Source organism: Mustela nigripes, chromosome 2, assembly GCF_022355385.1.
Source record: "Mustela nigripes isolate SB6536 chromosome 2, MUSNIG.SB6536, whole genome shotgun sequence".
NCBI lineage: Eukaryota > Metazoa > Chordata > Mammalia > Carnivora > Mustelidae > Mustela > Mustela nigripes.
In genome coordinates, this window is record NC_081558.1 from 21,659,432 (window position 1) to 21,683,354 (window position 23,923).

The window sequence follows — 23,923 nt, forward strand, 5'->3', positions numbered from 1 at the left end:
AATTATCTGGAAGCAAAAAATCAAGATACCTATTGAAAAATGTAGGTTTCACTTTATTAACAGCTCAGACCACAGGTTAAGGTTACAAAATTAAAACCAAGCAGCAGTGTTGAATTAGCTGTACCATCCCTGTCAGTCCAATCACCTCTGGTCATTCAGCATGGTAGTAAGCAAACACTTGGTAAGGCAGATGGGAGGCATTTATTGTCTGTTAGCCAGGGTAGTCTGTCCTCTTTACCCAGCTGAAATGTTCTTTTTTACATGGGTTGCCGCAGATTGGCTTGGAAGCCTTACAACTGTTACTTCCCACACATACTGTCTTCCAGGATTTCCTGAGAAATGCTTATAGCATAAATTACATTTTATTTTGTATTTGAGATCTCCATATGTCTTCGGATCAGGCTGAACTTGCCTGTTGGGTCTGGAATATACCATTTTTCCCAGACATCAGAATAGGAAGCAGTTCTTCCCCATGGCTTAAAGTGACCATTCCAATGGAGTAACTTGGCAGCCTTTACAAACTGGGGTGAATATCGTTTTCCAGCACTGGAACCTTACATTGAGAGAAAAAGAGCCAAATGATTGTACTAGTATTAGTTAGAAATAAGAATGCTACATCAAACTGGAGAAAACTTAAAGGAAACTAGATATATCCCGTCCCTGAGAATAGTCCTTCAATTAATTCCTTACTAGCTTAGGCCTTTTGGTGGATTTTTTCGACTTACCAAGGTGGCGGACGTTCCACATGGGGTCGATGGTAGAGTGCTGTTGATAAAATACAATCAGCAGAGGAGGTGTGGTGGTGCTGCCAGCCAGCGTTCTGCTGTACAGCCCCTCTCTTGGGAGAGAGAACCAATGGAAGGTGTTAGTGGAGAATCCCGACAAATTAGTCTTAAGACGTCCCCAGAGTTGAAATAAGGGTTTTCACAGGGTGGCCAGCTATATACTTACTCTACATTGAGTTTCATCCATTTTTCCAGCTGGTTGGTTATATTCTGTTTTTTCCATTCTGTCAGGTTTGCAACAAAAACTCCAGGATTAAATGAGCAGGTGCTGGCTTTCATGGAAAGTTTACGAATTCTTTCCTTTTTATAGTCAAGATAGCCGATGTAATTATACTAAAACACAGATGGGATATATAGTATGTTTACTGCTTCAAACAGAATAGATATATAACCAATAGTAAAGAAAAAAACCTGCTTATTTAACTACTTGGATTATCAGCAGAGGGTTCCGTGTAAAGGAAATAAAGTTGACATCTCAGATTCCAAGTTAGAATAGGAACCTAGAATAAATATACTAAGCCAGATATTCAAGGAGAATTAGGTAGTCATGTTCACTGACCAAGCCATAAGAAAGCAACCTTGAGTTCTGGGATGAACTGAGGAATGTAAAACCGCAAAAAAGAAAGCTCCCTGATTTTGCCGCTTTCCTCCTATTACCCTGCGTTATAGAGCATGGAAGTGTCTGAACGAGATACCCAATAAGTAACTCACTTGGTTCCCTGCTCCACGGATGACAACTTTGGTAGAGGCTGAGTCGCAATCTTCTGAAAATGCAGCTGCATGTCCTGGCTTCAGTGGTGTATTATAAAGGGCAAGAATATCCCCTGAAATAGATTTAAGATTTACACTTTGTTGTTAAGATTTACGCTTTAAGTTACCTCAAATGCCCACTCCTCAGGGCGCCTGGGTGGCTCAGTGGGTTGAACCTATGCCTTCAGCTCAGGTCATGATCTCAGTCTTGGGATCGAGCCTGCTTCCCCCTTTCTCTGTCTCTGACTGCCTCTCTGCCTACTTGTGATCTCTGTCAAATAAATAAATACAATCTTGAGGGAAAAAAAAAAAAAGGTGCCCACTCCTCCCAATTAGGATGACCTTAGAGGATGCTAAAACCACCACAACCACCCACACTCTGGACAAGAAAAGCACCAATGGTGACAGTCTTTGGTACCTTGCACAATTACATCGTCATCCATATAAATGGCCTTCTTTGCACTGGGAACCAGAATTGGCAAGTAGAACCTAGCAAAGGTTAACTGGGAAATAAAAAGGAAAGAAGCATTGGCATAAGATCAGTCAGTGGCTGTGCGTTTATTAGAAATTCCCAGAATGCTGCTCATGCCCGTGCAGGAGATAGCGGAAGGGCTCAAGAACTGCCCCACCTGGGTCCCCCAGGGAGCTACTTGCAGTGCGCCCAATTACTCGGGCATTCCAGTCCTTTTCTAATACAGCTGACCCTTGAACAATGCAGGGTTTAGGGATAACAGCCCCCTGACAGTCAAAAATCCACATAAAAGGTCACTACCCCAAAACTTGATAACCTACTATGGACTAGAAATCTTACCTAGAATACAACAGTCAACATATTTTATGTTACATGAATTATATACTGCATTGCAATAATGTAAGCTAGAAAAAATGTTAAAAGCAGAGAAAACATTTACAGTACTGTATCAAAAAAATCCATATTGAAAAAATCTGCATGTAAGTGGACTCCTGTAGTTCAAACCTATGTTGTTTTAGAGTCAACTAAACTCCCAAGTACAAACAAGGATGCAGAGAACTCACTGGTTTTACGGATTCCCCCTGGTCAGGATCCTCCTTTACTTTCCCTTCCAAAAGTTTAGTGTCAAAAGTCACAATTTTGTACCTGATGCTTTTCAAGGTACTGCCGCCGAGCCAGGACCTGATGAAAATAAAGCACCAAATTTCAGTTTTATATAACCATGTCCCCAAGACTACAGCCTTCTCTGTGCCTTCCAAGGGCACAACGTAAGAGGAACCCTGATGATGTGATAGGCGTCTTACAGCCCCTTCACCTATGCAAACCTTGGTTTCTTCACCAGCAGTGAGGGGACGCCCACCCACGTCCCTGCCTGAATCAAGATTCTCTGGTGACGGATGGTGCTCCCGCTGGGCTGACACTTTCGATCACTAAACTCCCTGTGGAGTTGAGAACATCCCATTACCATATGTGGCCCATACATGAAGGTGGTTCACATACATGAAGAAAAGTCAGAATAGGATGGCAGTGAAAGCTAATTATCAACAGAGTGGGAATCACCCCATTATGATAGACTCTAATTCACTGTAATGACTAGTTCTTCCAAGTCTAAGGTATTGTCTCTAAGAAAAGTCTATATTTTCTAAGGTACTGTAGGTACTGTACATTCTTTCTGTAGCTATTCTAATGTAGTGTTTGTTTCTACATTTTAGATAGTTTGGGAGTTTTTAAAATAGGGGGTTAAAAAGTCATCACAATTTTCTCAACTAAACATGAACCATGTAGAAAGCCACAAGGACGGGAATGTTTCAGAACTTTGGCAACTGGGGCACCTGAGTGGCTCAGTTGTTAAGCCGCTGCCTTCAGCTGAGGTCATGATCCCAGGGTCCTGGGATTGATCTCCGCATCCGGCTCCCCACTCAGTGGGGAGTCTGCTCATCCCTCTCTCTCTGCCTGCCACTCTACCTACTTGTGCTCTCTGTCAAATAAAATCTTAAAAAAAAAAACCGTTGACAACTGTTAACCTGTTAGACAAGATGTTTCTTTGACTAAATTTCATAAATCTGAATTCAGAGCATTTTTAAGACCTAGGTGAGTTTTTGTTAATCAACTTAGGATTCTATGATTAGTTCCAGCAATTATAGTAAGGAACATTTACTGAATGATTGTGTTTTTTATATATTTTCTCATTAAGTTGGGTATTTTCACCCCACACTTAGAGATGTGGAAATGGGCTCCAAGGGGCTAAATAAATGTTCCCCCAACCACGCTGGGCCAGGATGCAGATTCCGCGCCCACTCACTGCACCACACTGCCTTGCCATTGCTCCCCGTCCCATCTCTACTAGACTTACTCAGGGTATGTCCATGAAATAAGGAAATTGTAACAGGATGTAAATTAACATATTGCATCTTTCACCAAGAAATTCATTACCAAATGGTATCAGCCTGAGTCGACAATGTGTATAGGGCACAGCTGATTTACATCTTGGCACAAATTCCTTGTATTGTTTCTCCTACCATGGGGAAATGTTTATGATGCAATCACATGGAAAAACATGTCATATGTGTAGTTCTGATGTGGGATAATCCCAGTTGTATAGAAAAAGAATATACAGGGCGCCTGGGTGGCTCAGTGGGTTAAGCCACTGCCTTCGGCTCAGGTCATGATCTCAGGGTCCTGGGATCAAGTCCCGCATCGGGATCTCTGCTCAGCAGGGAGCCTGCTTCCTTCTCTCTCTCTCTCTCTCTCTCTGCCTGCCTCTCAGTGTACTTGTAATTTCTCTCTGTCAAATAAATAAATAAAATCTTTAAAAAAAAAAAAAGAAAAAAAAAAAAGAAAAGAAAAGAAAAAGAATATACATAGAGAAAAAAAATTCCTGGATTGGCAGCTGGCCTGTCCTAGAGCATCCTCTAGAAGCAGAATCATCAGGCAAGCAGAGCTCACCGGAGATGGTCTGCTGTGCCATTGAGTGTAACAAGGTAGAACATCACATTGGAGCGAGTGTTGTGCTGAATGCTGTTAATAGCTGCAATGGCCCCCCCGAGCCTATCTTCAGATGCAGCAATGACCACAGGAATCTCCTCTTGTCTCCCGTCTACAGCTTGTCGGGGAACATTTGGGACAAAGTCTATGGGCTGAAACCCCACAATTCCTGAATCTGCAAAGAACACACACAAGGAAGGTATTGTGATACAAACAGTCTCATGAGATTTTGAATAGAGAGCCCAAGATATGAAAAGAGGAAAGGTGAGGACTATACTTACCTCATTCTCCCCTCACTGCAATGTGAGGCATATGGCCCAGAAACTTTTTCCTATGTGTAACAAGGCTTTTGGAAAAGCAGAAGCATTAAAAAAAAAAAAAAAATTGGTGGACTGAATTCTGATACAACACTGGTGGGAATACAACAGAATCTTCCTAGAATGTATTTTAGCAATTTGTATCAAGAACCTTAAATGGGAGGTGCCTGGGTGGCTCAGTGGGTTAAAGCCTCTGCCTTCGCCTCAGGTCATGATCTCAGAGTCCTGAATTGGAACAGAATTAGGAACGTATCACACTGCATCACACACAGCAACTCTAAGTACTGTTTTGTAAGGGTTCTTTTTATCCTTTTGTAATATACATTCATTTACATTCACTGAACACCTAATATATGGAAGGCAGTACCTAGGCACTGGCGTTGTAGCCATGAATAAAACAGACAAATCTCCGCCATCATAAAGAGCAGACAATAAGTAAGTACACATGATACACTTGTGTGCTCTTGTGTAACACGTTTTTGTGGGGGTGCCATCAGAAAAAGTCTGAATCACTACACCAAGACTTCTTCCTGTGGAGACAAACTACATGGCATTAAAATTACATATGAGGAGTATCTGGGGATGCAGGTGGTTCAGTCGGTTAAGCCACTGCCTTCAGCTCAGGTCATGATCCCAGAGTCCTGGGATCGAGTCCCACATCTGGCTCTCTGCTCAGCAAGGAGCCTGCTTCTCTCTCTGCCTGCCTCTCTGCCTACTTGTGCACGTGCTCTCGCTCGCTCTCTCTGACAAATAAATAAATAAATAAAATCTTAAAAAAAAAAAAAAAGGTATCGACCACCATGGTGACTTGCTTCAGATACAATCACATGGAAAACCTGTCATGTACAGTTTATAGAGTGCATAATCTCATAATAGAAAAAATATATACACAGGAAGAAAAACCCAGGAAGGTACTATGCCAAACTTTTAAGGACAGTTCTCTCTAGGTAATGAAATCATGTATTCAATGAAAATTTACTGAGCACCTCCTGTGTACCGCCATCATCTATATGCAAGTAAGATAAAGGAGTGAACAAATTAATCTCATGGAGCCTGACTGCTCTTTTCATTTTTATAAATGTTCCCACCAGAACATACATTCCTTTATGTACATATAATATGTACATATGTAAATATACCATGTTATAAAACACGCTATGGGAGCACTCAGTGAAGGTCGGGGAAAGCTATCAGTCTTTTCTTGCTGTGGTCAACTACGGTGTGCGGCAACCCCAAGGTGATTTTTGAGAAACATCCTGAAGCCTCAAACATCCCTCAGTACCAAAGCAGGAGCAGTGTGAACAACTAATTTAAAAGAACTGACAACAGAATTATACAATAAAGTGGCTTTTAAATCAGTTGGTAGGCTTGATGGTTTTGTGCTTAGTCCCAGTGACACTCTTCCACAGGTTAAAGGAAAGTAACAGATGAAGGAAAGTGACCAGGGCAGTAAACAGGGCAGGCATCAACGAGGAGCGTCACTCACCTGTCCCCACCTGTAAAGCCCCCTGTGACATGCCACAGTGTGAGCAGACAGCAGTGCACGGAGGCTCCCCTAAGGCCTCTGATGTAGTGAAAAGGATCTACCCTTATCAAACCTGTAACAAACCTCCACACAACTGGTAGAAGGGGTTGGGGCGAGGCTGCAGGAGCATGATGAGTACCTCCACTCCCTTTCCCAGAGCCTAACAGCTTCTGTAAGGACCAGAAAACTTTCTTTCCCTTTAGCCTAGTGATGTAACTTGGGATGCCGGGATACAGGGAACTCCGGGCCCTCAACAGATGCCAAGGCACTAGTAAGGGCTCCCATACCTGAAGCCTCATTCCTTAGCAAACTGCTCAGGCCGAGGAAGTTATGATGCAAAACCAGTAAGAAGAGAGCAACAGCCAGGACCAGGATGATGATGTTTACTGAAACACAGGAAAAGCCTGCGTTAATCTCTACCTTTTGAGCAGCTATAAAAACAACGTAATTTGTACAAAGAGCATACCTTTACGGAAGGACATCTTTCTCTTCTGTCTTATATAAATGTTAGTTTTTAATCCTACAAGACAAAAACAAGCCCCCAAAGTCAGCAGGTACATGAGAATTACCATCAAAATGCCTCAACACTTTTATTCATGTAGAAACATACAGTATTTTCTGCCAGAAACTCATTTTGAATTAACAGTTTCCAAGAACCCAAATTGAGATCTGAATTTATATAGTAGTCATGATAATAAAATACTTGCAAATAACTTGGGAGAAACAGATAGCCTTGTACATTAGATGTCAGCAGATGAAAACCAAAATATATTCTATCAAGAGGAATACTTGGGTGTCTAACCACCATGAAAATGTTTTCCAAATGAATTTCTACTCAAAATTCCTAGTTAAATAAGAGAAGGACTGAGTTATCTACAATCAAATAACCTGAGGTCAGCCTCGAAGGTACAAAACGTCCTTGTTCTGAGTTGTATACCACCCAGTTTTAATTGGAATTAAAGAGAAAAACATTTCCCAAATCATTTAAAACTATAACAGAGAGAGGCACCTGGGTGGCTCAGTCAATTAAGCATCTGCCTTCAGCACAGGTCATGATCCCGGGACCCTGGGATGGAGCCCTGCATCGGGCACCCTGCTTGGTGGGAAGCCTGCTTCTCCCTCTTCCTCTGCCTGCTGCTCCCCCTGCTTGTGCTCTGTCAAATAAATAAATAAAATCTTAAAATAATAATAGGGGCACCTAGCTGTCTCAGTCAGTAGAGCATGGGACTCTTGATCTAGGGTTTGTGAGTTTGAGCCCCACAGCTCAAACAACATAAACAAAAATGGGGCACCCGGGTGGCTCAGTGGGTTAAGCCTCTGCCTTCGCCTCAGGTCATGATCCCGCGGTCCTGGGACTGAGCCCCGCATCGGGCTCCCTGCTCGCCTGCTTCTAACTCTCTCTCTGCCTGCCTCTCTGTCTACTTGGGATCTCTCTCTGTCAAATAAATAAATAAAATCTTAAAAAAAAAAAAAGGTAAAATGTAAAATAATCACAATCATAATTCAGTGGAAATGGAAATATGTGTGCAAATAAATTAAACGATCAGATTTCTACATCATCTCTGGATAATGTTTCCTTAAAAGATTTTATGCATCCAGGATACTATGATCTTACCCCTAAGACCTTTATCCTTTGCTACTTCATTCTCCCCCATGGGAGTACCTAACATTTACATAAGGCTATCAACTTCAAAAAGCACTTTGAATTATAGCATATTTCTAAAATCAAAGTAAGTCTGAATTAATTTCACTGTAGAAGTTTGTGCCTATCAGACACGTAATTTCTCAAGGCCTTTAGAAAAAAGAGAAATATATTGAAGGATTGTTTTAAAAACTGGGGATTATAAATCACACTACAAATTTGGGAGAAAATAATTCAGACTCCCAAAGAACAATCAAAAATACACACACACTTGGGGCACCTGGGTGGCTCAGTGGGTTAAAGCCTCTGCCTTCGGCTCAGGTCATGATCTCAGGGTCCTGGGATCGAGCCCCCCATTGGGCTCTCTGCTCTGTAGGGAACCTGCTTCCTCCTCTCTCTCTGCCTACCTCTCTGCCTACCTGTGATCTCTGTCAAATAAATAAATAAAATATTTTTAAAAAATACACACACACACTCGAGAGCACTATATATAAAGTACATTATACCAATGAACTTCTCTAAAGAACACACATCATTATATACCCTGAGCAGTGCGCCTCTATCACACGGTGAGCTGAGCCTTTCCTCCAGAAACTGGCTGACCAGGAGCTGCTTAGACAAAACTGTAGCATCTGCTGCTTGGAGCCAATTTCTACCAAGACTGGAAAAAACTACCTCACTTGAATAAATGTCATTTATTTAATGGTACAAGAGACAGTGTTTTAGCTCAACAATGTCAAGTAACTGTTACTTAACAGATGGTATGTGGACTGAGAGATGTATGTATCTGTGCTATTCCAGTTAGCTAGACACAAAAAACCCACAATCCTAGCAGGTACTTGATGTACTTAGGGAGATCAGCAGGGCAGAAACCACTTGCCTTGAAAACTCTTCTACAGTTATCTATATGCAAAATGTCAATTATTATGAGCACTGCCAATTATTATGATTCTGATCCACACTTCCTTTCCTGGTGCAATTCTTTGTAGTGAAATTCACTGATGCGGTTAGAAAGATTTCTCAAAACACACACGGACCCTGGCATGTGTAACAGTGGCTGTACTTTTCTAAGAGGACACAGCTGTGAACGTGATCAGCCATATTCAATTTTTCCCTACGGAAATTCTTTTTTGTTTGTTTGTTTAGAAATTATAAATAAAACCTCCACATTCCCAAATCACTCACAAAACATGCACACATGCATACAGCCAGGACAGGCATATCCAGAAATACGGGTGAAGAAACCTTAAGGAGAAAGAACACCATTTTTTAAATTGGCTAGTCCCTGCATTAGTCCCCACATTCTCGGCAGCTGTGCATACGTTTCCACTTACCCTCTTGTTAATATGTAGCCTTATGCAAGACCATGCCATGGATGCTCTGTAACTTAACCTCTAACTGTTTCCTTGGTGCAGCTTCAGCAAACCCTCCCTCTCTGCTGGATCAGACCCATCAGCGTATCAGGCTCTTCTATCTTCCAGTTAATTAAAAAACAAAAAACAGGGGCGCCTGGGTGGCTCGGTGGGTTAAGCCGCTGCCTTCGGCTCAGGTCATGATCCCAGGGTCCTGGGATCGAGTCCCGCATCGGGCTCTCTGCTCAGCAGGGAGCCTGCTTCCTCCTCTCTCTCTCTCTCTGCCTGCCTGTCTGCCTGCTTGTGATCTCTCTCTGTCAAATAAATAAATAAAATCTTTAAAAAAAATTAAAAAAAAACAAAAAACAAACAAACAAAAAACAAAAGACACCATTCCCCAGTTGATCCACAGACCCATTTCTCTGCTCCCTTCACTCTAAAAGCTTGGAAAAATTTCATCTCTCGATCCACTCCTCTCCTCCTCTCCAGCCAGACTTCTGTCCTAGGGTCCCATTTAAACTGATCTCGTTGAGGTCACCAAAGACCAAGGCCATCTTTCTGTCGCCTTATCCATCCCCTCAGAGGCCATCAGTAAAGTTCACCACAGCCCCTCCATTACAAAATTATCTCATTTGCTTTTTTATTTCTGTGTGCCCCAACTAGAAGGTGAGCTCTATGAGAACAGAAACCGCACTGAAAGTGTTGACTGATGTAGCCCCACCATCGAAAAACTATGACTGGTATTCGGTATGTGGTATTTGTTGAACAGTCTTGTAATTAGGAGCAATGGTGGTTCTCGGTGCAGAAAGGGAACACCACCTTTAATAAGTCATGAAAATACATTTCAATATAAGGACCAGCATGGATTCCAACAAAAGAGCTCTCTCAAATAGAACCTAACAGGTAATTTCCTTTTCTCATCATATCTTACAGCTCCAACACCATAAAGCCTTTACAGCAAATGCCACACTGTGAAGTGCGTTTAAAAAGGGATAACACACACACACACACACACAAAAAAAAAAAAAAAAAAAAGGGATAACACAGCGTGACCGGCTGGCTTCAGTTTCAGAAGCCAGTGACTATCTCCAGGTTGTGAGTGCAAGACCTATGTTAGGTGTGGACAATGCTTAAATAAATAAAACTTTAAGAGGCGGGGGAGTTATAGGTTTATTTCTATATACAATAAAAAGTCTATTAAGTCTCTGTCAGGCTGAAAGATCTGGAAAGGCACTAAGGATTTCTCCTACCTCTTCATCTGGCTAGCTGCTACTTGGCTTTCAGGACTCACAGGAGACTCTCCCAAACCCCACATCGGCTGCACTTGCCCTGAGCTCCCACATCCCCCCAGGCCTCCCTATCCCAGAATAAATCCTGCTGTCACTTATTCCTGGGGTGGTGCCGTTGTCTCCCCTGACACGCTCTGGTCTCTAGGAAGGCTAGGGCCTGGTGTTGGTCACGTTAGTATCCTAGGCCCACTGCGTGGCCCAGAAAAAGGTACCGTGAATATGCCGAATGTGTGGATGAGGGCGGCAGTCCCGGGAGTGCTGAGAACCCCACCGTCTGGGACTCCCGACACGCAATACAGCAGAGACCAGAGGCTGGGGTTTCCCAGGGCGGTTTCTCTCCGAAACCTAGGCACCCCACCTCGCTCAAAGCGACAAGGAAGAGCCCAAGTTTGGGAGGTAAACACCAGTTCTGAGAGGCAGAGCGAACCCTTGATGGGTCTCCACTGGGAGGGCCCGATGCAGCCGGCGAGCACGCCGCACCGCCAACTTAGAGACTCTCCGGGTGGGAGTGTCCATTCTCATGCAGGGGAGGCCGAGGGCGGGTCCCCTTTTCAAGGGGATACCCTTTCTCTCGAGGATGTGGTCCGAAGTAGTCCCCTCTAAATTCTAGGAGTCATTAGGGCCCCCTTACGCTTAGGGACGACGGGGGCGGGGAGACGCTCCGGAAGCTCCCCCCAGGCCCAGAGACACCCCACCCCGCTCTATTAGGGTGCAGCCAAGCCGTTCCCTTCGGACGCTCCCTGCAGCCGCCCTTACCTGCAGCCGGAGGAGGAGGAGCCACCGTGCGCGCCGCGGCCCGCCCCGCCAGCTCAGCGCCCGCGCCGCAGGCCCGGGGGCCCAGTTCGCCGCCGGGCCGCCGGCCTCCCCGCACTCGCGACTGAGCCCACCCGCCCGCTGGCTCCGCGGCCGCCGCGCACTCCGCCCACCCGCAGCCGGCCCGCCGCTCCGACTGCAGGAGATCGGCGCCGAACAGGCGCCGCCGGGCAGCCCCGCCGCTGGGGTCCTCGCCGGGAAAGGCCGGTCGCCATGGAGACAGGGGGCGCGCCGGCAGCCGTTGTGCGGAGGTGGTGCCGGGGAGGGCAGTTTGTTGGGCTGGGGCCGCGGCTCCGGGCACCCGACAGCACTGACGGCGAACCTTTCCCGGGCGCGCGATGCCTCCTCTCGGCCGTCACCACCTCAGCCCTCGAGGATAGGGCGCCGGGCTACCGCGGGCTCCGAAAGCGCCGGTGGCGGGGCGATGGCGCGGGGCGGGGCCTCGGGCCGTTCGGGTCTGTGGGAAACATCCGCTTCCGGGGCCGCGGCCATCCCACTGCTGAGCTCCGTAGGCCCCTGGAGCTGCCCGCGGTATCGGATACGGGCGCGTGCGGTCCCCGAGTCCTGGCTGCCCTCGCCCGGCTGCCAGCCTTCTCAGCCAGTCATGTTGGAGCATCTGAGCTCGCTGCCCACACAAATGGTGAGGGCTCGGCCCCAAGACCCCCGCACGCAGCTCCGCCGCTGCACCAACCGTGTGCGGCGCGGTTCCTGGCTCGGATGGCTGCCTTGCCGTCTCTTTCCTGAATTGTGCTTCCCGGGTCCCCATCGCTCTACCTCCGGGAGGAGCCCCCTGTCCGTGCTCTGCTAGGATGCTTCTGTTGCCCACAGGAAACCCAGAATTTCATTCCTTGCCCAGTTTTGGGGGAGGCCCCTGACGTTGGGGTTGCCCGGTGCCAAAGCTGGCGAGCCAGGCCAGGGACCGTGCCTCTTTCCGTGGTGGAACCAATTCCCGTTTTGCTCTTCTTCACCCCTAGGATTACAAGGGCCAGAAGCTAGCCGAACAGATGTTTCAGGGAATTATTATTTTTTCTGCAGTAAGTATTGGTTTTGCATAGTATCCTTTTCCTCCCTCTCCTCTAACCAGCTTGATTGCAATTAATACACTTCGTTTGTTTCAGATAGTTGGATTTATCTACGGGTACGTGGCTGAACAGTTCGGGTGGACTGTCTATATAGTTATGGCCGGATTTGCTTTTTCGTGTTTGGTAAGAAGTTTGTGGGTGTTCGGATGTTAGTGGCGTGTGAAGCGTTCTGAATTTGGTTACCCGGTTTGGTTGGACCTAGCAGTGGGAACCGGCACCAACGTTCCGAAACCTACTTTTGCCATCAGTGTTTCACCTTGCTGTCACTGGAAAAGTAGAATGCCAGAAAGTGTGAGATAAAGCTGCATATAAAAGGACACAGCTCATTTCTATTGGTAGCTGCTCCAATTAGTAATCTTAAAGTCAGAGCTAGCAGGAATTCCCTATAGTCTTCGGGATGCTCCCGCCTCATCTTTTACCTCTTAGAGCCTTATGTGTAAATGGTGAAGGTTGTACCCAATTCTTAAAATTACCTGGGCAGAGGTACCTTGTTTTCATTGGAATGTCCGTTTTGCTGCTGCTGTTTTTAACCTTTGCATAGGAGGTATTTGGGGACCAGGCATTATACCTAATGCTCTTTCAAACTTTTAATGCTTAATATTGATGGATTTTCTCTGTTCTGGCTCAGTTGACACTTCCTCCATGGCCCATTTACCGCCGGCACCCCCTCAAGTGGTTACCTGTTCAAGACTCAGGCTCAGAAGACAAGAAACCAGGGGAAAGGAAAATTAAGAGGCATGCTAAAAATAACTAATTAGGTTTTTCATGATTTAGCTTTACTCTTGCACCTGCTTTCCTTTTGCTTGAGAGGAGCTCAGTTTTCATACTCAAAACATGAGCTAAAACCCACTGCTGCTCTTTTGGCACAGCTGCGGGTAGATTTTGTTCTCCTTATATTTCACTTCCAGCTCAGCTGGCTTTTGATTTATAAATACTTCAGACCTCCTCTTCTTAATATTCTTCTGAAATGAGAACAGAAAACACAAGTATGCAAAGTTTCTTTCAGGTCTACCAAAATGATGAATAAATGCCTCTTAAATGAAAGTACAATTTAACTGTCAAAGTTTTATAGTTCACTATGAGTGGTTAAATTGTTTCAATGTTTGCAATTAAAACTCAGTGCAAGTCTGTGTCTAAAGAGTCTTTTTGTTCATTGCTCTGTAAGCAAACCTATGAGTACAAGCCAAGGTTAGAAGTTTGTGGTTCTCGGAGCATCATTTCTATTTCCTGTAGCTGAAAGTTCCTAAAAGATGTCTTTCTTGACAGTAAGCACCTATGAAAAAAATTTAATGTAAATTTGTGGGAAGGTAATACTTGGGTACCACTAAAATAAGGCTTTTGTTAAGCAGAAAGAATTCAATCCATGCTTTACTTGAGGTGGACCAAAGTAGAAACCTATTCTTTTTTTAATTTTCCAGAGGGCTGAAGAGAAAAACATTTTTAAAGGTTTTGTGTGTGGGAAGGGAGTGAGAGGATTTTTATAGATAATATTCTATTTCTCCATAGGAGTAGAGAAGACAATAAAATGTAAGTTTAAAAAACAAGAGCAAAGACCTTAATATATGGCAAAAGTCAGGAAGTTTAAAAAAAAAAGATAAGAAAAGTTAAGACAGCAGAAATAAGACCGAACATATTATTAAGAATAATAAATGTGATTAAAAAGGAACTTCCATGGGTGTCTGGGTGGCTCAGTGGGCTGAAGCCTCTGCATTTGGCTCAGGTGATGATCCCAGGGTCCTGGGATTGAGCCCCACATCGGGTGCTCTGCTCAGCAGGGAGCTTGCTTCCTTTCCTCTCTCTCTGCCTGCCTCTCTGCCTACTTGTGATCTCTGTCAAATAAATAAATAAAATCTTAAAAAAAGGTGGGGGGACTGCCAAAAAACGTTAAACATCAAGTTACCTTATGTTTTCATGATGACACCCAAAGGTTGAAAACAGGAACAAGGATATATTAGGCAGATGCAGGCAGAAAAGAGAGGTAATAGTGATAAAGTCAGAAACTTAACATCAGAAGGCATTAAATGGGGAAAAAGAACACTTCATAGCTGTGAAGATGTCACTGTTAAGAATCATTAGGTATTGGGGCACCAGGGTGGCTCAGTGGGTTAAGCTTCTGCCTTTGGCTCAGGTCATGATCTCAGGGTCCTGGGATCGAGTCCCGTGTTGGGTTCTCTGCCTCGCAGGGAGCCTGCTTCCTCCTCTCTCTCTCTGCCTGCCTCTCTGCCTACTTATGATTTTTCTGTCAAATAAACAAAATCTTAAAAAGAAACCATTAGGTATTAAATATGATGTGAAATCTTATAAAGAAAGAACGTTACATACATAAGAGTTTGGCAAAGCTACACTCTTGGTAGAACACTACCTTTCAGATTTTGGTATATCAAGTGGACCAGTGATCATATGAAGACTTCTGCACTTGTTCTCTATACTTGAAACATGTTCCCTCAGATATACACGACTTGTTCTTTCCTTTCATTCAGATCTCTATTCAAATGTGACTATAAGGAAGCATCTGCCGATCTATCAAAGTGGTATGGAAAAAAAAAAAGTGGTATGCCTCATTATTCTATATGCACTAATATACCCCACATTATATATTTTTTCCTTGGCCCCACCCAGAATGTAAGCTTCAGGGGAACAGGGATCTCATTACGCTCTTTGCTGTTTGTGTAGTACCTATAATAAGAGTTTGTGACACTTTGTAGGTGCTCAATAAATACTTAACCGAGTGAATCATTCAGAGCTGCCCTATCCAATATGGTGCCATTAGTCCTATGTGTCTATTTAAAACTAAAAGACTGAGCTCCTCAAACTAGCCACATTTTGAGAGCTTAAAAGCCATATATGACCACTGGCTACCTTATCACGATGCAGATAGAGAACATTTCCATCATTACAATATTCTATTGGTCAGGTCTTATAGATTTGAATAATATATAAAGGCAAGTGATTCTGTCTGTGCATAACAGAATTCACCTGTATTAAATGCCTATAGGGTCGTTACAATAATGGATCATCTACTGAGTGACAGGGAAAACAATTCCAAGAAATTAAAGTTGGGCAGATCATATTCAGTAACACTGCAATGCAGTTGGAACAAGGAGATTACATTTTCTTGGCTTTCAAAATACAGGTATACCCTGGTTTCCGAAAGCTTCGTTTCATGCTACTTCACTTTTACAAAAGTCTTAGACTTCTATAGTGATGGCTTTTTTTTTTTTTAAAGCGAAAATGCTCTTTAAATTTCTTTCAGTTAGCAAAAACAGGTATTACTGAAGGTCTTGCGTAAAAGCAAAGTAGCATGTCATGAACTTTCAGAAAATGGGGAATACTCTTTGCTTTTCACTGTTTCAACTTACCAAAGGTTTCATAGGAATGCTCTACTTTTAGATAGGGAACGTTTGTATATGGAAGTAAAGGAACAGTACTTTTTTTTTCTTTAAGATTTATTTATTTGTTAGCACACATAAGAATGGGGAGCTGCAGGCAAAGGGAGAAGCAGGCTCCTACTGAGCAAGGAGCCCAATGCGGGACTCTGTCGGGGACCCCAGGATCATAACCTGAACCAAAGGCAGACGGTTAACTGACTGAGCCACCCAGGCATCCCTAAGGAACACTTCTTAAAGAGAAAATCAAGACAAGAATTACTGACTATTTAAAAATTAATGTCAAAATAATATCAAAGTCTGAAAGGTGGCCAAAGGTATATTGAGAAGAAAATGCATGCTCTTAAAGGTGTTTTATAATGATAATAAGATTAAAAATGATTAAGCACTGAAGACAGAAAAACCACAGAATACTCAAATATATTGGGATGAAAACTGAATGGTTAAGCAAAATAAAAATATACAGAATAGGAATAATAACATATGGGGGGAGAATTTTTAAATTCTAAGAAAATAATATGTACATTAGGCCACAAGTGAGAAAACTTAAGTAAAACTGATATTTCTCCAGAAAGATGTAGATTCATAAAACATTCAAGAAATGGTGAATAGTTCAGGGAAGATCCAGTTTGCCAAAGATTTACCTCCAAAATGGGACTAAGACTAGCTGGCTTTACCTTTGAGTTCTAACAAACCCTTCAAAGTCAAGCTAAGAGGTCTCAGAAACCAGACCATGAGCACTGTGAGAGTGGGGAGTATTGTGTTTTACTCACCACTATATCCACAGCTCCTGGCATACAGTAAAACTAAAAAGTCTTGTTCAATGACTGGAAAGGGAACATTTCATTAGAGTATTTTATGTATAATTTTCAAAAAAGGTCAGGTAACATTTTTAATTATAAAAAGTGAAAACATTTCTGGTATTTTTAAAGACCCTTGAATATAGAAGTGAAAACTTACTAATCAAGACTTTTATAAAAACAATTTATTTCCCACATGGGAGTTACCCCTTATTAAACAACTAATAAAATATGTGATATATAGTCATACATTTAAAGACAACAAATAATTTGATGTAGAAGAAGACAAAACTTCAGGAGATAAATATGTCCCAACATAACCAAAAGGAGTTGGATCTCACTTACAAATTGCTTAACTGGAAAGGGAATTAGTGTTTTAGCAAATGTTTTCGCCAATGAAAATATTACTCTTAAAAAAAGACCAGTATACAAAAACAGTGATTGACAAAGCCAAAATATTTCTTAGTTTCAATTCTTATATAATGTAAATGAAGTTCGTATTAAATGAAAATAAAAGGCTAAACATCCATCAATATATAAAAAAGGAATTCCATTGCTCAAATAGTAGGTACAACTTCATATTCATATTCAAAATCTACTCCCACAATCATGAGTTGACTTTAAAAAAAATAATTTATCAACTACTACCTGAAATTATTAACAATGACAATTAGTATCACTATAACATACTTACTTCTATGCATTTATCACAATAGTACAATACAAAACTTCCAATCTAATTTTATGGCCCTATAATCAAGCTAATTAGTACCTTAAAAAAATAAAGTTCTAAATATAAAGTTGGTGGTTTGAGGCTCAGTAAACAGTAACCAGACATCTTGTAATAGACTTCCCTCATCAAGAGAGTAAAATAGCCAAAGGTTTTCTCTTTCTTTGTGACATTGCTTCATTCCAAAAGAGAATGGCCTCCAGCCATTATTACAGGTTTCTGTTTAAGCCAAAAACCTTTAAAAATAGGTCTTTAGTTCTGGCAGATTAAATTCTCAAAAATTCACATTTTCTTCAAAAAATTTCAACTGGCGAGCTTTCACACTGTAAGTTGTATATTTTTCACCCATGTGCTCCTGCAAACGTGCCTATTTGGGGAACATAAAAAGAAAATCAGTAAGTAGTAGAAAAAAACATCTGTAATCTTAGAAGAACAGCTTTAAATAAAGCGGGAGGGGGGACTTTTCTAAGTATGACCCTAGAGGTAGAAATCATATGGGAAAATACTATAATTTCTTTAAAATTTTTAAGCTTCAAGTTATCAAAAACTATAGTCCTACACTGGGGAAAATTTACAACATACATCTCCCCAAATTAATATCATTAATACAAAGAGCTCTTAGTAAAACACAACAATATTAGAATTAATAAAACAAAATCCCACAGATAATTCAGCAAAGGCATTCATAAAAATACAAGCAACAGAAATTTCAATCTAATAATCAAAAAAATGTACTATGTGATACTCAATATATGCCTGGAACTAAAATAACACCTGATGTGTTAAACCGATGTCACACATCTCACACACAGTATCACTTTTGTGGTATTCCTGCTGAAAATGCATAATCTGAATCTATTCATGAGGCAACATCAAACAAATCCAAACCGAGGGACATTTTATAAAACACATGGCCTATAGTCTTCAAAAATGTCCTAACTGACCCAAGTTAAGTGAGATAAAACAAACATAAAATGTAATCCCAATTGAATCTATCTAGCATGATAGCCTGGGGAGCTCTGAAGACCCCTCTTCAGTGAAACTGATGAAAATTATTGTTACTTTTATTATTTTTTTTTTTTGAGAGAGAGAGTATGTGGGAGAGGGAGAGAGAATCTCAAGCAGACTCCCTTCTGTGTGCTGAGTTTGACAACAGGGCTCAATCTCACAACCCTGAGATCATGACCTGAGCCAAAACCAAGAGTCAGGTGCCCCAGGTGAAAATCATTTTTAAAACTTACCATTTAAAGTCTCTTGAAGTCATCCTGAGAGCGTACATACCAAATAAAGACACTTTTTCCCCCAAAAAAGATCTACTAAAAGCTACTAAGAGCAGTGAGAGTGGGTGGTATCTCAACTAAGACCCAACTGCCTCCTTCCCCCGTCCCATCTCAGTGAGACAAAAACTCCACAACCAGGCGGAAGCCAGCAACACAGGGCTCCCTTTCCAGCAGCTCCTAGTCCAAAGGCAATCTTCCTGGGAGCGGCAGAACTTCAGCATATCTTATCCTGCCTCCAGTATCTGTTGTCAAGGATAAGTTTTGAGAAAGTACAGCCAAGAGGTGGAAATCTGTACACCAGGTTGGACTTATAAGATGGAGGCTGTACCTTGAGAGCAGGGCCGATGAAAATACTGGGGCCCCAGTCACCTTTGCCCCAGACCATAGTGTGAAGACTCCATGCTGGGTGAAGCATGCTGAGGAGATGAGAGGCCCCTCACCCGCACGGAGCTTCTAAAGGAGGGGTAGCACTCAGATACAAGTATGCTACTGTCCTTACTCCCAGCTATGCTCAGGATCTTGCCTGGGGTGAGAAGACCTAAAACAGCACCAAATCGTTTCCTTAATGAACTGACCTCATTTAGAACAGAGTGGAGAAATTCAAGTGCTCCCCAAAACTGGAAGTAGTGGTGAACAGCAACTACGAAGAGACTGACAGATTCACGGCTACATACGCTAAACTGTGGGCCACCTACTTTGATGGAGACAACCAGGAAGCTGGGAGGAGCCCCCCTAGAGTCAAAACAGATTTCAAACACTGACCGTGGGAACCATCCCTTCAAAGGAGCCCAGATTTTGCTGGATCAGTCTATGGAGCAATATATGGCCCAAGGCACTGTTGGAAACAGAGAGCCATCAAACTGGCAACTAAGAAACCTTAACAGCTGAGTGAAGTAAGGGCAAAGGAGAGTCCAAAGAGCTTTGCCAAACCCACTGTCATTCTAAGGTGGCTATGGATACAACCGAGGCCTCGCCAACTAAGAAGCAGCATCAAACTTACACTGTGGGGACAGGAAGAAGGGATAAAATAGACATCACTACAAAATCCAGCCAATCACTATAGAAGCAAATAATAATAGCAACGCCCCTCCTTGGGGAGGCCAGTACCCAGACTTATAACAATATATTTTCTGAAATGTCCAGTTTTCAGGAGTACGACACATACACTGGGAAAGAAGGCAGGCAAGAAAGGTACTACCTGTCAGAGTAATAAGATGCTAGAGTTAATAGGCAAAGACATTATAAACCCATTCAGAGAACTAAAGAAAACCACAATTAAAGAAATAAAGGAAGGTATGAGGGGAATGTCACATCAAACTGAGAATAGTGATGTAGAGAAATTATAAGAAGAACTAAATGGAAATTCTGGAGAGGAAAAGCACAATAACAAATGAAAAATTCACCGGAGGGCTCGGCAGTATATTTAATCTGGCAGAAAGAAAAGTTAAGTGGGCTGGGGATAGATCAATAAAGATTATGTAATCCAAGATTTTTAATCCAAGGAACAGAGAGAAAAAATGAAGAAAAGTGAACATTGTCTTAGAAATGTGAGACAGGGACGCCTGGGTGGCTCGGTTGGTTAAGCAGCTGCCTTCGGCTCAGGTCATGATCCCAGCGTCCTGGGATCGAGTCCCACATCGGGCTTCTTGCTCGGCAGGGAGCCTGCTTCCCCCTCTGTCTCTGTCTGCCATTCTGTCTGCCTGTGCTCGCTCTCTCCCCCTCTCTCTCTCTCTGACAAATAAATAAAATCTTTAAAAAAAAAAAAAAAAAAAAGAAATGTGGGACATCATTGGGGCACCCGGCTGGCTCAGTGGGTTAAGCGTTGGACTCTTGATTTCGGCTCAAGTCATGATCTCTGGATTGTGAGATCAAGGCCCATGTTGGGCTCCATGCTCAGTGGAAGTCTGCTTTTCTCTCCCTCTCCCTCTCCCTCTGCTCCTACCCCAGCTCACGCTCTCTAAAATAAATAAAATGTTTTAAAAAAAGGTGGGACATCATTAAACACACCAACTACAAATGTAAAGGGACCATCAGAAGGATGAGAGAGAAAAGAGCAGAAAAATTATTTAGAGAAATAATAGCTGACAACTTCCAAATGTACTGAAAAACATTAATCTACATAAGAGATCCACACACAGACACGTGAAAGTAAGTGTCAAGGGGCGCCTGGGTGGCTCAGTGGGTTAAAGCCTCTGCCTTCAGCTCAGGTTGAGATCCCGGGGTCCTGCCCCACATCAGGCTCTCTGCTCAGCAGGGAGCCTGCTTCCTCTCTCTCTGCCTGCCACTCTGCCTACATGTGACCTCTGTCTGTCAAATAAATAAATAAAATCTTTAAAAAAAAAAAAGTGTCAAAAGACAAAGAGACAATCATGAAAGCAAGAGAAAAATGACACCACTTACATGGGAGAAGTAATAGCATTAACAGCTAACAAACAAAGGAGAGTAAGGGGCAGTGGGATAATATATTCAAAGTAATCGAGGAAAAAAACTGTCAAACAAGAATCCCATTGTAAGTAAAAACTACCTTTCAAAAATAAAGGTGAAGCAAAGACATTCCCAGACAAAAACAGAATCTGTGGCTAGCAGACCACTTTATAAAACTACTAAAGGAAGTTCATCAAGCTGAAAGTAAGAACCCGGGCAATAACTTCAATTTACTTGGAAACACAAAAAGCACTGCTTTCGGAGGAGGTTATGAAGAGGATGTTACCTCTGGTTCACCTGTGAGCCTGACTCTGGCAATTGGAGGTTCCCTATCCCCTCCTGTCCTTGGAATATGCATTCCATTTGCCTGCCTCACTCCCAAAGTATGCTCCAAGGACAAAGCCTTCAGATTATGATGTGGTGTTGAGACCATCTGGACAGCATAAGTGATTGAACCCAGTTAATATAACATATGTATATATACTACATATATAATATATGAACTTTTGAGATTTGGCAGGTGGGTGTGGAGATCTACTCATCTTGTGGCTGCCTACACCAAGCCTCATATGTGAGTTCCCTTGCTTATTAGAACTACCACCTACCAATCTGGAGTGTTTGCCTCTTCCTTCCTTCTCTCCCTGCCCTCCTCCTACAGGGGCCAGTTTCAGATTATACCTGAGAGTAATTATGCAAATAAAACCCAATATAAATGCATATTGTTTCATACAATAATTGTCTTTCTCCCCTTGACTTATTTCGCTAAGCATGATACCCTCTATTTCCACTGATCTCCCTGATATGAGGAAGTGGAGATGCAACATGGGGGGGTTAAGGGGGTAGGAGAAGAGTAAATGAAACAAGATGGGATTGGGAGGGAGACAAACCATAAGTGACTCTTAATCTCACAAAACAAACTGAGGTTTGCTAGGGGGAAGGGGGTTGGGTGAAGAGGGGTGGGATTATGGACACTGGGGAGGGTATGTGCTATGGTCAGTGCTGTGAAGTGTGTAAACCTGGCAATTCACAGACCTGTACCCCTGGGAATAAAAATATATGTTTATAAAAAATAAAAAATTATAAAAAATGCATATTGTTTCTCCTTTCTTCGCTGAAATGATTTTTTAAAAAATACTTACGTAATCTCTATACCCAATGTGGGGTTTGAACTCACGACCCTGAGACCAAGAGTCACACACTCTTCTGATGAACCAGCCAGGTGCCCCTTCTCTGAACTGATTTTAAAAGTAAATATATAAGACAATATATATGAAAGATGACAGAGGAGGACCAGGACTACATCTCACATGGATAAAAACTGTGCTGCAGAATGCCTAGTGTAACTATTTTGGAACTCTGCAGTCTACTCAAGGCTTGCAGTTTCTGGAGTAAGGCTTGGAGGTTAAACTGTGGTTAATTTCAGGTCCTGAGGGTAGGGGAGCTGGAGGGCAGGCAGCTGTGCAGATGTTCCTGGAGCAGGCAGCACACAGCTTGTGGGGCCAGAGAAGGCAATGAGAACCTTGCCTCCAAATACTGGGGATCTGTGTACTGACAGATGACTGCTGCTTCAGAGGTATACACACAGAAGCTGCCAAACATTGTTGCAGTCCTCACTGATACAGTTACAAAGCCTTCCCCCTTCAACTGAAGCAAGTTAATGGAGGATTTAAAGAGACCACTATATATGCACAGTGGGAGTCCCAAAGGGGAAGAAAGAGAAAGAGAGATTTGAGGTAATAGGCAAAATGCACCAAGTTTGTAGAAAGACATGAATATAAACATCCAAGAAGCTCAACGAACTCTTAACTAGGCTGAAACTAACAGTTCCTACCCAGACACATTATAATCAAGCTGTTGAAAGCTGAAGAGAAAGGGAAAATCTTGAAAGCAGCAAGAAAGAGGTAACTCCTCACACATAAGGGATCTCCAATATGATTATCAGCAGATTTCTCTCAGAAATCTCAGAAATTTTGGAGGCCAGAAGGCGAATGGGCAGTATTTTCAAAGTGAAAGAAAGAAAGAAAGAAAGAAAGGAAGGAAGGAAGGAAGGAAGGAAGGAAGGAAGGAAGGAAGAAAAAATGTCAACCAAGTATCCTTTATCTGGCAAAAATGTTCTTCAAAAGTGAGCAAGAAAAAGAAATACTGGCATTTCCAAAAACAGATGGGTCTTGAAGGCATTATTCTAAGTGAAATAAGTCAAACAGAGAAAGACAAGTACTGCACGGTCTCACTTATGCAGACTCTGAAAAGACGGAACAGAGAACAGATTGGTAGCTGCCAGAGGTGGGGGTTGGGGTGGTGATGGAAATGGGTAAAGGTGGTCAAAAGGTACAAACTTTAGTTATGAGGTAAATAAACTCTGGGGAATGTAACTAACTGTACAGCATGCTGACTCATGATACATTTGAAAGTTGCTAAGAGTAGATCTTAAAAGTTCTCATCACAAGAAAAAAATGTTATAACTATGAGAGGTGATGGATGTTAACCAAACTTACTGTAGTAATCATTTCACAATAAATATAAAAATCATTAGGTTGTACACCTTAAACAATGTTATATATCTGTTGGGCACAGCAAAGATGGCGCTGGCCTGCCTTCTCTTCCGGCTAGAAAAGGCGCCACCGTGGCAGTATTGGCGACAACGTGGCGGTTTCGGTTCCGCATATCTCTGATATTTCCTCCTCTCGCCCAACACACCCTACCCAGTTACTGACTACATAACCAAACCCCATAGGCTCTCTCCCCGCTGACCTCATTTCCCATCCCCTACCCAATATAAGCTGCAACCCCCC

General features: G+C 42.7%; 3 protein-coding genes across 6 annotated transcripts in view; 1 reads left to right on the top strand and 2 right to left on the bottom strand.

The window, feature by feature from the left end:
- Positions 1–32: 32 nt before the first annotated feature.
- On the bottom strand, positions 33–11,636 carry GLT8D1 (glycosyltransferase 8 domain containing 1). Of its 2 annotated transcripts, none has more exons than XM_059389919.1 (10): positions 11,373–11,636; positions 6,800–6,853; positions 6,621–6,719; positions 4,453–4,666; positions 2,571–2,688; positions 1,954–2,038; positions 1,497–1,609; positions 952–1,118; positions 726–838; positions 33–553 (listed from the first exon to the last, which is right to left on the bottom strand). In XM_059389919.1, the coding sequence occupies exons 2-10, from the start codon at positions 6,813–6,815 to the stop codon at positions 363–365; spliced, it is 1,116 nt and encodes a 371-aa protein (XP_059245902.1). In that variant the 5' UTR covers positions 6,816–6,853; positions 11,373–11,636; the 3' UTR covers positions 33–362. The 2 variants fall into 2 exon arrangements, with proteins under 2 accessions (XP_059245902.1, XP_059245903.1); XM_059389920.1 differs by lacking the exon at positions 11,373–11,636 and adding an exon at positions 7,343–7,467.
- Positions 11,637–11,765: 129 nt separating this feature from the next.
- Positions 11,766–13,643, top strand: SPCS1 (signal peptidase complex subunit 1). The gene is made up of 4 exons (XM_059389921.1): positions 11,766–12,069; positions 12,404–12,463; positions 12,548–12,634; positions 13,140–13,643. Exons 1-4 carry the CDS (start codon positions 11,854–11,856, stop codon positions 13,263–13,265), a joined length of 489 nt encoding a protein of 162 aa, XP_059245904.1. The 5' UTR covers positions 11,766–11,853; the 3' UTR covers positions 13,266–13,643.
- Positions 13,644–16,864: 3,221 nt separating this feature from the next.
- The window catches only part of NEK4 (NIMA related kinase 4), a 36,592-nt gene continuing 29,533 nt past the window's right edge, over positions 16,865–23,923 (bottom strand). For all 3 annotated transcript variants that reach the window (XM_059389922.1, XM_059389924.1, XM_059389923.1), the window contains exon 15: positions 16,865–17,794. In XM_059389922.1, coding sequence (XP_059245905.1) covers positions 17,702–17,794 — 93 coding nt within the window. In that variant the 3' untranslated portion in view covers positions 16,865–17,701. The remainder of the gene's footprint in view (positions 17,795–23,923) is intronic.